The following is a 14,891-nucleotide window of genomic DNA, read 5'->3' as shown; positions in this document are numbered from 1 at the left end:
TTCTTTTCAAATGTATATACATTTAAATTTTTATACAATACTGCTTTTAGTAACAAACTCCGTTGGTGCATCTTCATAAAGCTAAATTTTCTACTGTCTGTTTGAATTTAATTGCGCTTTTGACTTTTGTCATTTACGAAGTATAGAGAAAGTATATTAATAGTCAAAACCTTTGAACTTGAGATTTTGACGAATCTTCCTGTTTCCATTCTCTTTGAGTCCGAAAAACACATTTTGGGCGTTATATCTGTCTATCTATATGTGAACACGATAATTCAAAAACGCTCTGAACTAAACTTATGAAATCTGATAGATGAACTTACTACCAAATTTATAGATATATAAAATTTCAAGCGATTTTAGGTTACCTATTATTAACTGCCAGGAATTAAGGACAAAAATAATTTCAGTAAAAATGTTAAATTCGGGCCAGAGATCAATATTTCGGAACTATTGATCACTAATACTATGCAACGCATTCTCGGTCTTAGTGTTAACAAATTTATACGGGGGGGGGGGCGAGTAAAAGTCTTTATTAGGGACATGCGAGAAAATTTTGGGTAGACTAATCAAGCTTATTTTTAAGTATTAAAAAATAAATTATCTAAAATATAATTGCCTGAAAATACTACTATAAATCAGATAATCAAGCAAAAAATATATTCTATAAAAATTATAATTTAAAATTATTAATTAAAGAACTTGTCGAACAAATGAAAGACATCATACTATTTTCACAGATATTTCCAAAGTATTCAGAAGTGCAGGTACAGTTGAAGCCATTTTGTGCAGTTTGGCACGTTCCGCCATTTAAACACGGATTGTTGTCACAAGTTTTGGGAAGTATTGCTGGAAGAGAGAGAGAGATAAAGATAAAAAACGCTTTTTGCAAAGTATTAAACATATTTTTTTTTGGTAAAAATGGAATATTCTTAGATTAATTAAAATTTTTATACGCTTTTATTAAATACTTTTATTTAACTTGATTAACCTCAAATTTGAAAAGAAGGAATCTTTTTAAAAATTTTACTTCACATTATTTTAATTTTTTAGATATGAAATAGGAATAAATTACTTTATTAAGTTAAATTTTAATTTCATACCAGTGACCTTGCACTGAAAGTCTGTGCAAAATTGATTATAAATAAATATTAAAAGTAAAAAAAAATTGAATTAAAAAATTATTCACCGTTTAGTTCACTAAAAAAATTGTGCAAAGCGTTTTTTTGTAAATTTTTTAACTTAATTTTTTCACTTTTGTAAAAATAGTGTTTTGTTATCGATGTTTTTAAATTCTTATCTTTGGTGTACAGAAGTTCTGAAAATTTGTATAATTATGCGTTACCAATGATAAAATAGAGATAATTTCAAAAACTAGTTATTAATTAATCGATCAATTTTCATTTAATGTGTTTTACTATAAGGTGTCACCATCTGAAGAGGGAATGAAGAAACAGTGCATCCATAATATTTATATTATGCTGAATGCATATATTAAAGACAAAAAGTTTGAAAATTATAAAGGTAAGAAAAGGATTTTTTTAAAAATGCTCTTTTATTATCATAAAGAGAAAATAATTTTTAATAAAAATAGGGAAAGGAAAACAACACGAATAAAAAAATTTATTCTCCAACGCATTTTTTTAAAAATATTATTAAAATTAAAATTAAAAATATAATATAAAACTTTAATTTATGGACAAATATTTGAGTTGCCAGCAGTTTATCTATAGTTTATAAATGATGCATTAAATTTAGATGTCATTAGTGAATAAAAGCATTACATATAAAATGTGAACTACAAAATAGTCTTTTAATAGATAAGATTAGTCTGAAAATTGCAGATATCGTTTTCTTTTTAAGTGAAATTTTATTGAATGCAAATTCTAAGATTTCTAGCATAGCTGAAATAAAAATGCAAATACTTAACTAAAAGCATATTTAAAATATTTGAAATTAATAATTTTATAATTATACGAAATCAAGTATATTTAGATTACAGAATATATTTTTAATAAACAGACAGTTCATAGAATAAAGAATGTGCAAACATACTTAAAAAATACACAGTGAACATTTTGTTCTGATTTTAATATTCTCAAAATACAATTCTCAATTTAATTTCTTGATTTTATTTTTAATTCAATATAAGGGAGAGCTTCTGATTATGAATTTGAGAAAAATTAACAAGTTCAGGTAATAACTATAATGAGAAATTAAGAAATAGATTAAAAGGAACAAAATAAAAAATAATACTAAAATACAATATATGTTTCATTTTAACTTGAAGATCAAAACAGAAATCATTAAAACTTAAAGAAAAAACTGAGAAACTGGAAAGAACACAATTCCTTATAAAACTAATTGATTTTTTTTTTGTTTATTCTACGAAGCCGAGCTCATTTTATATTTGCAAAACTCAAATTTTAATGCCATTTTATATCTTGAAATGTTGTTGTCGTATTTGGGAAAAATTTTCTTAAAATTTCATCACGAATTAGAATCTAATACATTTTTTTTTGCTTGAATTGGTATAATGATTTCACAAAATGTTCTATAGTTTCTGAAAATATAGAATAAGAATCTGTTCGTTTAAAAAAATTTCCAATCGTTTTCATGCTTTATAATGCAACATATTTGTCGAATACTAATATCTAAAAATTTCTTAATTCATAAATTGAAAAATATATTTTTAAATTATCTTCAAAATATTGATCAAATTATGTAATTTGATAAAATTCTAAATTAGTAAGATTTTGTTTTATACATCTTTTTAGTTTAACAAACTACCAATTAAAAAACTTTTGGTCTTTAACTGATATGTTTTTGTTTTAGACATCATTTTTAAATCAATGTCTTTGAAAATTTAAAAATTATATTGTTTTATAACATTTTTTACAGAATTTAACTTAGTCATTTACTTTATACCAAAATAGGTTCTTACAAAATAGTAATTACTTATAGAATTTTATTCACGGTGAAACGGATACAATGTGCCGATTAAAGGAAAATACAGGAAAAAAAAATCCACTATTACCTTCTTGGCACCTATCTCCTGTAAAATGTCCATTACATGCGCAAGTGTAACTTGTACCATTAATTATGCATTTAGCATTATTTTTGCAAGGATTTGGATTACAAGGATCTGTAATAAAAAGAAAATGGTGTAGAAAATGTACTAAAAAGTGAAAAAAAAAATGAATAAAAGCAATCTTTAAAAATGGTCTTTTATAGGCTTACTAAAGCTTTGAATTCTTTGATTAATTTTTAATCTTTAATATATTATTCATTATTATGAATATTAAGTGATATTTTGAAAGTAATTTCTACTTAAATACTTCACCACTAGATGGAGCTCGTCGGAATCAAATTAATCTATTAACAAATAATTTTAAATTCGGGAAAAATATAAAAAAAACATAAAGTTACAGTACAAAAAAATGCGAGTTGAAATTCTATTTTAAAATTCTTTCTTTACAAACAACAACAACAACAAAAAAAACAAATCAAGTTAAATAAAAAATATATAAAGAAATATTTAAAATAAAAATTATTTAAATAAGAAACAAAATGCGTTGTAGACTTTGGTTGTTTGGGTTTGACACTCCTTAAGAGCATTTTGAAATGAAATTATTTATTTTGTTAATGCAACAAGCAAGTTCATATCTAGTTTTTCTCTTACTGTCTCTTATAAAAAAGTATTTCTTCATGTTATATTTATTTCTTTTTGAATATATATCTTTTCAATTAAAACCTTTTCATTGATTCTCTTATTATTTTGGCAAAATATTGTTTATCATTTTATATAAAGCTTCGCTTTTACATACAATGCCCACAGAAAATAAAGACAGTAGATAAGCCAATAAAAATTCTTTGACCAAAATTTTGCCATTTATAATATAAATCAAAAATACATGCTTCTGTTTTTTTTATCTATTAATTACAAGAATTTCTGTTAAAAGTGTTACAGAACATGAAATTTGACATGGTTGAAAATTGATACTTCCCCATTTCTTGTCCATTTGTATTAGTTTAGACTTTATAAAATAAATTGTTTCTGAAAATATTTAATTATTAAATAAAAACCTGCATTTTTTTCCCATTCTTCGGTGATAATTTCTGAGATACCATATAAAAGAATATTTTACATTTTTTTATAGCACACATTGTTGTTTTTTTAATCATAATATTTGCCGTACATTTTTTTAAAAAAATTTTTCCTTTATTCATTTATTTTGTGTAATAATATTTTCGGAAATCAACACGGAAATACGCCAAAATTCAGCTTAATTTTAAATTGATTAAAATTCTAATTAAAATTTCAAAAAAATCGCTGCAGGTTTCATTTTTTCACCATCCAATCTATATATGTGCCAAATTTTTATTTAGAATTGTAAGCAATTAAAAATTAAACTGAATTGTTGTATTTTTCTGGAATAACTTACGAAAATACTATTGCACAATAATAAATTTTACACCGTTTGAAGATTGTAAAAAATCGTCTTTTTAATGATACCAATTTAAAACTTGCTAATGTTTATTAAATTGTAGCATTTTTTAAAAAATATTCTTTTTGTCTAATTGCCAATAATATATTATATTGATTCTCTGAAATACAAACCGTTTTAATTGTTTCATTAAATATTTGATTAGCAATATTTTCTTAATGTTGAAAGCTAAAGAAAAGTTCATGTATAAAATGTGCAGAATGTATGCGTAACAGATGGAATAACACAATTTTAATGCTTGACAGTTGATGGAATCACGAAAAAGCAATTATACCTAAGCGAGTTAACTGGAATTAAATGGAAGTCAGTTAATTGCCAATGGAAGTTGGCGAGTCAGTTGATTGCCAATGGAAGTTGGCGAGTCAGTTGATTGCCAAAGGAAGTTGGCGAGTCAGTTGATTGCCAAAGGAAGTTGGCGAGTCAGTTGATTGTCAAAGGAAGTTGGCCAGTCAGTTGATTGTCAAAGGAAGTTGGCGAGTCAGTTGATTGTCAAAGGAAATTGGCGAGTCAGTTGATTGTCAAAGGAAGTTGGCGAGTCAGTTGATTGCCAAATTAAATTGGCGAGTCAGTTGATTGCCAAAGGCGATGGAAACTAATAAAGTCACACAATGTGTTTGTATTTTTTATTAATAGGCCTCCAAACATTTTTTCACTACAAGTGGTCTACATAACTACAGCGGTTTTGACCCTTTTGACTTAAAAAAAAGGACGCAATAGCAAAGGCAATAAAACAATCATGAGTTTTTACTGTAAATCAATCAAGATGACATTCTTTTCCTCATTATTATCTGTCCAAATCAAATTTGTAATGTAATATAGAAATATAAATAATGCGCCGTCATTGGTTAATTCTAGCAGTATTATATGGAATACTGACTTTTTGTAAAATTCATACATTGTCTGTAACATATGCATTGTATTAATGATTTCTATGAAAATAAAAATGCCGGCGTCCTTGCACAGGGGTAGCTCATCTTCCCCACGTTCTGGGCGTCGCGGGTTTGAATCGCGGTTGGGGCAAGGTTGTTCTTCATCTGTGTTCTGTCTGTGAGGTGTGTGAATGTGCCCCCCCCCCGTAAAAAGGGGTTGTGTAAGCGAAAATGTATGTATCATCTTCACATGAGCTAGAAGTCTGCCTTCTGGTGATTAGCGGTCTTTACCCTCAGAAGCTACTGCACTCCCTTTCCGTGGTAACGCGGATACGACATCATCATCATGAAGATAAGAATAAAAATAACAAAAGGAGTGATACCTGCAACTAACATTATAGAGGAAATATGATATTCGGAATTAATCCTTAAGTTATGATTGTACTCGTTCAATCTTTATCTTCTGTAAGCTTCTTAGTAAAATTTGACCTTATTTTCTAAAGTTAAAAGATTAAGTAGCAATAATTTTTTTAATGCAAAAATATGAATTCAGTTTCTTTTCTTTTACCTTTTTCACAGTTTTCTCCAAAGAATGGGTCCGAGCAGTTGCATATACGATTTCCTTTCTGATCTAAAGAACAAGTTCCGTTATTTTCACAGGGGTATTCCGTGCATGGATCTGCAATAATATAATATTTGTATAATTATTAATTATACTTTTAGCTCCATTCTGTAATTTTTTTTATCAGAATGCAAATTTCTTTTAATGCATCATGAGGTAGCTTTTTCCTATCGTTTTATCAGAAGTGAGAAGGCATTGCATTTTTATTGGCTTAGGTTCTAGCATTTGAATATTTCTATATTTAAATTTTAAAAACTAATTAAAGATATCCATCTTGTTTAAACGAATTTTGAATATTGCAAGAGAACGGTTATTTACAATTTACGAGGTACAGAATAAATATCGAGGTTATAATATATGAGGAAGAGAAAATATTGGAATTGTCAAAAAATGCAAAGCAGGCTGGACGTTTCAGACCTTCAGATTTTAAAAGGCACATTTCTACTTTCTTGCACACGAATTATAGAAGAAGTATTGTAATCAACAAAACTGATAAAGATATTTTGATGAATATCCAAGTTCGTTTTTGATGAATATCCAGACCTCTCTGAGCCCAAAAAACGTTATTTTTGACATTATCTCTGCCTAGCAGTGAAGATAATAACATAATAACGCATGGAGGATCTGGATTTTACATCAAATTTACAGTTTTTATCACTTTTTGAACGGAATCCATTCAAAAGAAGTCTGTCTGTCGAGTGTTTGGTGTACAGGTGAACCAGATAGATAAAATTTAGCACACAAGTTCAGCTTCTAAAATGTAAATTTATTTTTTATATGTTGAATCAAATCTGCCAAACGGTTGGCTGTCTGTCTATTTGTATTTTCGAATATATGTAAACGCAATGAGAAATATATGGTACACAAGCCGTAAATAAACATTCTTGATTCTTCGTTTTCTTTTTATTTATTTCCTATTTTGTGTATGTATTTCTATTTTAATTTATTTTCTATTTTAGTGTACTTATTTTTATTTTATCTCTCCTAACTTTATTTTCATTTCATTTTATTCAAAATGTATTATTTTCTATAATATGTGGTGTAGACTATATTGATTGTGTCCCTTTACCGTAGATTATTTATTTTTATTTTACGTACCCATCTTCATGTCTATCATATCAGCACATGTATTTATGTCTTTCAGGGAATGAATGAATGTTCTTTTATTTCTAAATTCTAAATTTATAATCATTACTGATAGAGCTTATTCTGAGTAACGCCGCTGTTGGCACACAGCTTGTAATCAATAATATAAAAAAAAATAGTTGTAGCAGTTGCATTACTCTATCTTCTGTTTTTGGACACTAGATGGCGATGCCTGATTAGGTACGCATCCCATAGTGCATTGCGATTGTAAATAAGGAAATGATACACTGTTCTGTTAAGGTGCGCACGTGAATGTCTTGTCTTGTCTTTCGTATTTGTGTTTGTTTTGTGTGAAATGTGATTATTAAAGAAATGTTCCCTAAAACATACGTCCTCTTGCTTCCACTGCACGGATCATAGTGATCTTCATACCACCACAAAGGGAAATATTTATATTAGTCATTTTTTAATATTTAAATCCAAGAAAGATAATACTTTTGCGATTAAAACTAATCGAATAATGAAGCTTTGGATATTTGTATTTCAAAGCATTCTATATAATTGCAATGGCCCTCTCTACAGAGCCTAAATAAATGAAATGCAAGTATTTATATCAGTGTTAGTACAAATCGCAAGAGAATGGAGATATTTTTGTTTGTTTAAATGTTAGTGCGTCAAAAATATTTTACTAAATATGACTAATAGGACCAGGGAATTTTTATAAAACTTTAGATTTTGTGAACGTTTCTTCAGAAGTGCAGTAATTGATATAAGCAGTATGAAATATAATTCTTTACATCATTAAAAACATTTTATCGCCAGAAATGCAAATCTGTGCCAAAATTTGAACCAATTATATAAAAAGGATCAACTATCTGGCCATGCTGTCTTATTATCTGGTGTATCATTTCTTTTGTAAAATTCATTGGCAAACAACTCCCGTAGCAATCCACTTTCCGTTTACTGCACCATGTTCTATAATAAAAACGACTCGTTTGTGCATGCCTGACCTATATGAAAGTTTGTAGACGTTATTTTGGAAGATTCTTCATATTTTATTTTAAAATAATTTTCTCAACGTTTTTTTTAAAGAAAATTGATTTCATTAACATAATGGAAATTGTAGAAGACAGATAGAATTCATAATATGAAGTGAAGGAGTTATTTCAAAATACTCTCATACACTCAAATAAAAGTGTACTCCTAATAAAAATAAAAACAAAATAGCATTCTTTCCTTCTTCGCAGTACTTCCCATTATATGGTGTTATGCACCGGCATGCAACTTCTTGTTCTTTTATTTCACATGTACCATTATTCTTGCAAGGATCCAAATCGCAAGGGCCTATTTTGGAATGTAGAAATTTAAAATAGAATCGGCAGCTTCAGGTTTGCAAGGAAGGAATCTCTTAACAAATTTTGCTCTCTTCTCCTGATATGTTATAGTTTGAACTTTTGTACATTTATGTGTTCTTAAATCGGAATGCATTATTTGAAATTTTTTAGGGCATTAATTACGAAGTAATTAATTAACCCTTTATTTAGTGACGGTACTTAAAAGTACCATTTAAATCTGGTTTATATCTTCGTAATATAACAATTTTTGCTAATGGTATACTAAAGAACACGGAGAATGTAACCCAAATAGCAAGAAGTTAATATAAGCTAAAAGAAGGAATTAAAAATATTTAATTGACAATTAAATTAATTAAGATATAAAATTAAATTGATTAAAATATTTTTCTTGGGTTCTCTGGAATTATTCTGCAAGAAAACTTAACCACTAGTGTAAAAATGAAGTTAAAAGATGGCATCATAATTCAGTAAATAAAGGGTTAATGAAATTAATTTTTAATTCTATTCACCTGATAATGTCTAAACATGATTGATTATAACTGAATATTAAAAAGTTTAAAATAATTAAACAAAAAAAGTTATTGTCCGGTTAGCTCAGTAAAAAAATTTTTTTAAACCCATTTAAAAATTTTTTTTAACTTAACATGGTTCATATTTATAAAAATTGCATTTTAATGCTAATTTGTTATACTCTTCTTTTTGATGTACTCGAGTTTTGAAATTTTTGGTAGTTATGTATTACCAATAATAAAACAATACCCATATGATTTAAGAAATTAGTTATTGGTTAATCGATTAATTTTAATTTAATGTTTGCTTCTATATAAGTGGTACCATCTAAAAGAGAATCCAAAAAACAATGCTTTTATAATATTTATAAAACTGGAGAATGAAGCATATTAAAAACGATAAAATTGAAAATGGCAAAGATAACAAGAGTGCTTTTTATTGTTATAATTATAAGTAAAAAATAATTTTAAATAAAAATAAGAGAATTAAAAGCAGCATCAATAAATGTGTGTTTTTCAACAGTTTTATTTTTTAAGATATTATTAAGGTTAAAGTTTAAGGTATAATACAAAAGTTTAATTTCTGGAAAAATATTTGAGTCTAACAATTTTAGCAGCCTATAATCTGTATTTAATAATAAATGCATTAATTTAATTGTCCCTAAGGAGTAGAATATTACATATAATATATGAACTACAATATGGTCATTTATTATATGACAAATATAAAAATCGCAGATATATACTTTCTTTTTTAATCGAAATTTTATTCAATGCAGATTCTGAGAAAAAAGCACATGTATTTTATCAAAAGTCTTTCCAATATCTGAGATTAATAGCTTTATAGTAATGTGAAAATAAACTATGTTTAGATTTTAGAGTATATTTTTAATATAGATGCGATTTTTAAAATTAAGAATACTCAGTTATGATTAAAAGATTCCCATGAACATTTTGTCCTGATTCTGAAATTCTCGGAATTAAATGATCAATTTTTTGCTTGATTTTATTTTTAATTCAATATGAGGGTGTGCTTCTGATTATGAATTTGAGAAAAATTGATAACATATTTCTGTAATAATTCTTATAAGAAATTATGAAACAGATTAAAGGCAACAGGAGAAAAAATATAGAAGAGAGCGATTAAAGAGCCTACTTATTTGTATTTCAAAATGTATATTGCATTTTATACCTGGAGGTCAAAGTAATATTCATTAAAACGCTTAATGATAAGATCTTAATATAAATCGTAATAAAGTGGTTGAGTTACCAAGGACCGAACTCGCAACTTCAGGGTTCGTAGCCGCGTAACATAACCACTAGGCAAAAGTAAACACTCGCATCCGGAGGCTGTTAACTGGCTTATTAAGCTGCTACCACAGTAAATATATGATAAAAAATTCTTCACAATTAGTTGAAAATTAAAATATATTATGAATGTGACAAAAATCCATTATTTCGAAGAGATTTTTTCAAAAAATTAGGTTATTATACTTTGAGCTTTGATGTCCAAATTTCCAAAATAATTTTTTACATTTTTGTAAAAAATAAATAATTTTTCTTAAGCAAAATAATAATGTCCTTAATAATTTTTTTCACATGCTGTAAAATGCTTTATAAGCATCTTTTTGGTTAAATTAGATTCAAAGCCATTAGGATATATTACTAATTTGCGATTTTTGGCGAAAGTATCGAATATTTTTTATTCACTTTTTGCAAATTCAGAAGAATTTTCTTTATAAACCTACTTGAATTTTGTTTTTACTATCATTCCAGAAAGCCAAGCAATATTTTATTTTTGCAAAACTTCCATTTGAATGAGATTTTACGTCCTTAAATACTATTTTCTCAAATTTTGAATTCTGATAAAATTTTCTTAAAAATCCCATCATAAATTAAAATCTAAGTCATTTTTTTAGTTTAAATGTGGTTAAACGATTTCTGAGAATGTTTTACATGCTCTTCATGAGACTGAATGTTTTCTATTCCAAAAGATAAGTTTTCTAAGGAATGAAAAATCTGTTCATTAATAATTTTTGCAAATTTTTTTAATGTTTCATAATGCAAGAAAAAAAATTAAATTTTATACTATTCTTTCAAATTATATGATTATTAGTAATATAACTATATAATTATTAATAATTATTTAATCTTTTATACTATTGTTTCTATTTCAAACGTTACTAATAAAAGATTGGATCAAAATACAGTTTGTTTCTTAGTTCATGAATATGATAACGTATGTCTTAAGTTATGTGCAAAATTTTGGCCAATTAATTTGATAAACTTATAAATTAGAAGGTTTTTGTTTTAAGATTTTGCTTTCAGTTTTAAAAAAAACCTTCCAATAAAAAAAAACTTTGGTTTTTTTAATATATATGTGTGTGTGTGTTTTCAAGTGAAATGTGAGCATTCCTAGTAGAAATGAAAAAATAAGAAATATGCTTACCTTCTTCACAGTATTTCCCATTATATGGTGTTATGCATCGGCACGTAACTTCCTGTCCTTTTATTTCACATATGCCATTATTCTTGCAAGGATCCAAATCACACGGGCCTATTTTGGAATGTAAATTTAAAATAGAATCGACACTACATGGAATTTGAATTAAAAGTCTAAAAAAATATAGAAAAAACGACTGACTTTCAACACAACGTTCTCCTGTGTATGGTATCGGGCAAATGCAAATATTGGTGTCGTTGTGGATAATGCAAATCCCGCCATTTTGACATTGGTTAAAAATGCATTTTTCTGTGACAATGAAACAAATAACGATTAGTACAATAAGTAAAAAGTAATGGCAGAGGGCAATTCTAAAGCACTGTGCTTCAAAAAATACTTCCTTATATGTATTACAAACTCATAGTCAGTTACTGCCAGAAATTCCTTTTGTCAAATGCATCACTCAAAAGTTAACGTTCATTTACCGATTTTGGCAAACCGAATTCGAAAAAACCTGCTTTTTGCCTATCATATTAACAACATTTCTTTTAGATATGTCAATCCGTTTTGTTCAACTATGATTGATCACAACAAAAGAAAGTTACATTTTAAATTTTACTTGCCAATAAAGAAAGGGCAATTTGATTTATTAGCTAATGTACTGCAAGTGGTGAACATTCAGGATGAACTTGCTGGTCTCAAAAGGCGATTATATTGATAAAAAATTGAGGGAAATTGCCAATTTAAGTGACTACCTGATGTCAACCTAGATCGATATTTGGGAAATATGTATGTCAAGCATTATAAGATCTGTCATTCACTCTAAATAGGACGTTTTTTCTGTGGAAGCCAGTAAAGAATATTTCAAACTTATCTGTCAATCTTGTCTCTCCTATACTAGATTGATTATGTTGCCTGGCATCTGAAACACACGCTTATGCAGATTTTCATTTCAAGATCATCAAAAGGTTTTAGACTTAATTCTTTTCTTTACAATGGAAAGTCGGATATTTGGATATCCGTATATGTATTATGTTTTTCGTCTTTAGAAACGAATACCATAGAGAAATTTTCAAACATTTTGATTCCTTTGATTCTTTTCAAATATATATACATTTAAATTTTTATACAATACCGCTTTTAGTATCAAACTCCGTTGGAGCATCTTCATAAAGCTAAATTTTCTATTGTCTGTTTGAATTTAATTGGGCTTTTGACTTTTGTCAATTGCGAAGTATAGAGAAAGTATATTAATAGTCAAAACCTTTGAACTTGAGATTTTGACGAATCTTCCTGTTTCCATTCTCTTTGAGTCCGAAAAACACATTTTGGGCGTTATATCTGTCTATCTGTCTGTGATCACAATAATTCAAAAACGCTCTGAATTAAACTTATGAAATCTGTTAGATGAACTTACTACCAAATTTATAGATTTCTATAAAATTTTGAGCGATTTTTGGTTACCTATTATTAACTGCCAGGAATTAAGCACACGATAAGTTCAGTAAAAATGTTAAATTCGGGCCAGAGAACAATATTTCGTAATTATTGATCACTAATACTATGCAACGCATTCCCGGTTTTAGTGTTAACAAATTTATACGGGAGAAGGAGTATAAGTCTTTATTGATGACACACGAGAAAATTTTAGGGAGACTAATCACGCTAATTTTTAAGTATTAAACAATAAATTATCTAAAATATAATTGGCTGAAAATACTACTATAAATCGTATAATCAAGCAAAAAATATATTCTATAAAAATTATAATTTAAAATTATTAATTAAAGAACTTGTCGAACAAATGAAAGACATCATACTATTTTCACAGATATTTCCAAAGTATTCAGAAGTGCAGGTACAGTTGAAGCCATTTTGTGCAGTTTGGCACGTTCCGCCATTTAAACACGGATTGTTGTCACAAGTTTTGGGAAGTATTGCTGGAAGAGAGAGAGAGATAAAGATAAAAAACGCTTTTTGCAAAGTATTAAACATATTTTTTTTTGGTAAAAATGGAATATTCTTAGATTAATTAAAATTTTTATACGCTTTTATTAAATACTTTTATTTAACTTGATTAACCTCAAATTTGAAAAGAAGGAATCTTTTTAAAAATTTTACTTCACATTATTTTAATTTTTTAGATATGAAATAGGAATAAATTACTTTATTAAGTTAAATTTTAATTTCATACCAGTGACCTTGCACTGAAAGTCTGTGCAAAATTGATTATAATTAAATATTAAAAGTCTAAAATAATTGACTTAAAAAATTATTCACCGTTTAGTTCACTAAAAAAATTGTTCAAAGCGTTTTTTCGTAAATTTTTTAACTTAATTTTTTCACTTTTGTAAAAATAGTGTTTTGTTATCGATGTTTTTAAATTCTTATCTTTGGTGTACAGAAGTTCTGAAAATTTGTATAATTATGCGTTACCAATGATAAAATAGAGATAATTTCAAAAATTAGTTATTAATTAATCGATCAATTTTCATTTAATGTGTTTTACTATAAGGTGTCACCATCTGAAGAGGGAATGAAGAAACAGTGCATCCATAATATTTATATTATGATGAATGCATATATTAAAGACAAAAAGTTTGAAAATTATAAAGGTAAGAAAAGGATTTTTTTAAAAATGCTCTTTTATTATCATAAAGAGAAAATAATTTTTAATAAAAATAGGGAAAGGAAAACAACACCAATAAAAAAATTTGCTCTCCAACGCATTTTTTTGAGATATTATTAAAATTAAAATTAAAAATATAATATAAGAATTTAATTTATGGACAAATATTTGAGTTGCCAGCAGTTTATCTATAGTTTATAAATGATGCATTAAATTTAGATGTCATTAGTGAATAAAAGCATTACATATAAAATGTGAACTACAAAATAGTCTTTTAATAAATAAGATTAGTCTGAAAATTGCAGATATCGTTTTCTTTTTAAGTGAAATTTTATTAAATGCAAATTCTAAGATTTCTAGCATAGCTGAAATAAAAATGCAAATACTTAACTAAAAGCATATTTAAAATATTTGAAATTAATAATTTTATAATTATACGAAATCAAGTATATTTAGATTACAAAATTTATTTTTAATAAACAGACAGTTCATAGAATAAAGAATGTACAAACGTACTTAAAAAATACACAGTGAACATTTTGTTCTCATTATAATATTCTCAAAATACAATTCTCAATTTAATTTCTGGATTTTATTTTTAATTCAATATAAGGGAGAGCTTCTGATTATGAATTTGAGAAAAATTAACAAGTTCAGGTAATAACTATAATGAGAAATTAAGAAATAGATTAAAAGGAACAAAATAAAAAAAATAACACTAAAATACAATATATGTTTCATTTTAACCTGAAGTTCAAAACAGAAATCATTAAACTTAAAGAAAAAACTGAGAAACTGGAAAGAACACAATTCCTTATAAAACTAATTGATTTTTTTTTTTTGTTCATTCTACGAAGCCGAGCTCATTTT

At 26.7% G+C, this 14,891-nt stretch overlaps 1 protein-coding gene across 25 annotated transcripts in view; it reads right to left on the bottom strand.

The window, feature by feature from the left end:
• The window catches only part of LOC129975221 (neurogenic locus notch homolog protein 1-like), a 62,853-nt gene that overhangs the window by 38,472 nt on the left and 9,490 nt on the right, over window positions 1-14,891 (bottom strand). For all 25 annotated transcript variants that reach the window (XM_056088225.1, XM_056088231.1, XM_056088224.1 and 22 more), the window contains 6 exons: window positions 13,213-13,332; window positions 11,594-11,701; window positions 11,399-11,506; window positions 5,946-6,056; window positions 3,038-3,145; window positions 730-849 (listed from right to left, as the gene is read on the bottom strand). In XM_056088225.1, the coding sequence (XP_055944200.1) occupies window positions 730-849; window positions 3,038-3,145; window positions 5,946-6,056; window positions 11,399-11,506; window positions 11,594-11,701; window positions 13,213-13,332 (675 nt within the window). The remainder of the gene's footprint in view (window positions 1-729; window positions 850-3,037; window positions 3,146-5,945; window positions 6,057-11,398; window positions 11,507-11,593; window positions 11,702-13,212; window positions 13,333-14,891) is intronic.

The sequence above is a fragment of the Argiope bruennichi genome, chromosome 7 (genome assembly GCF_947563725.1).
Source record: "Argiope bruennichi chromosome 7, qqArgBrue1.1, whole genome shotgun sequence".
NCBI lineage: Eukaryota > Metazoa > Arthropoda > Arachnida > Araneae > Araneidae > Argiope > Argiope bruennichi.
This window is presented reverse-complemented; position numbering and strand designations above follow the sequence as displayed.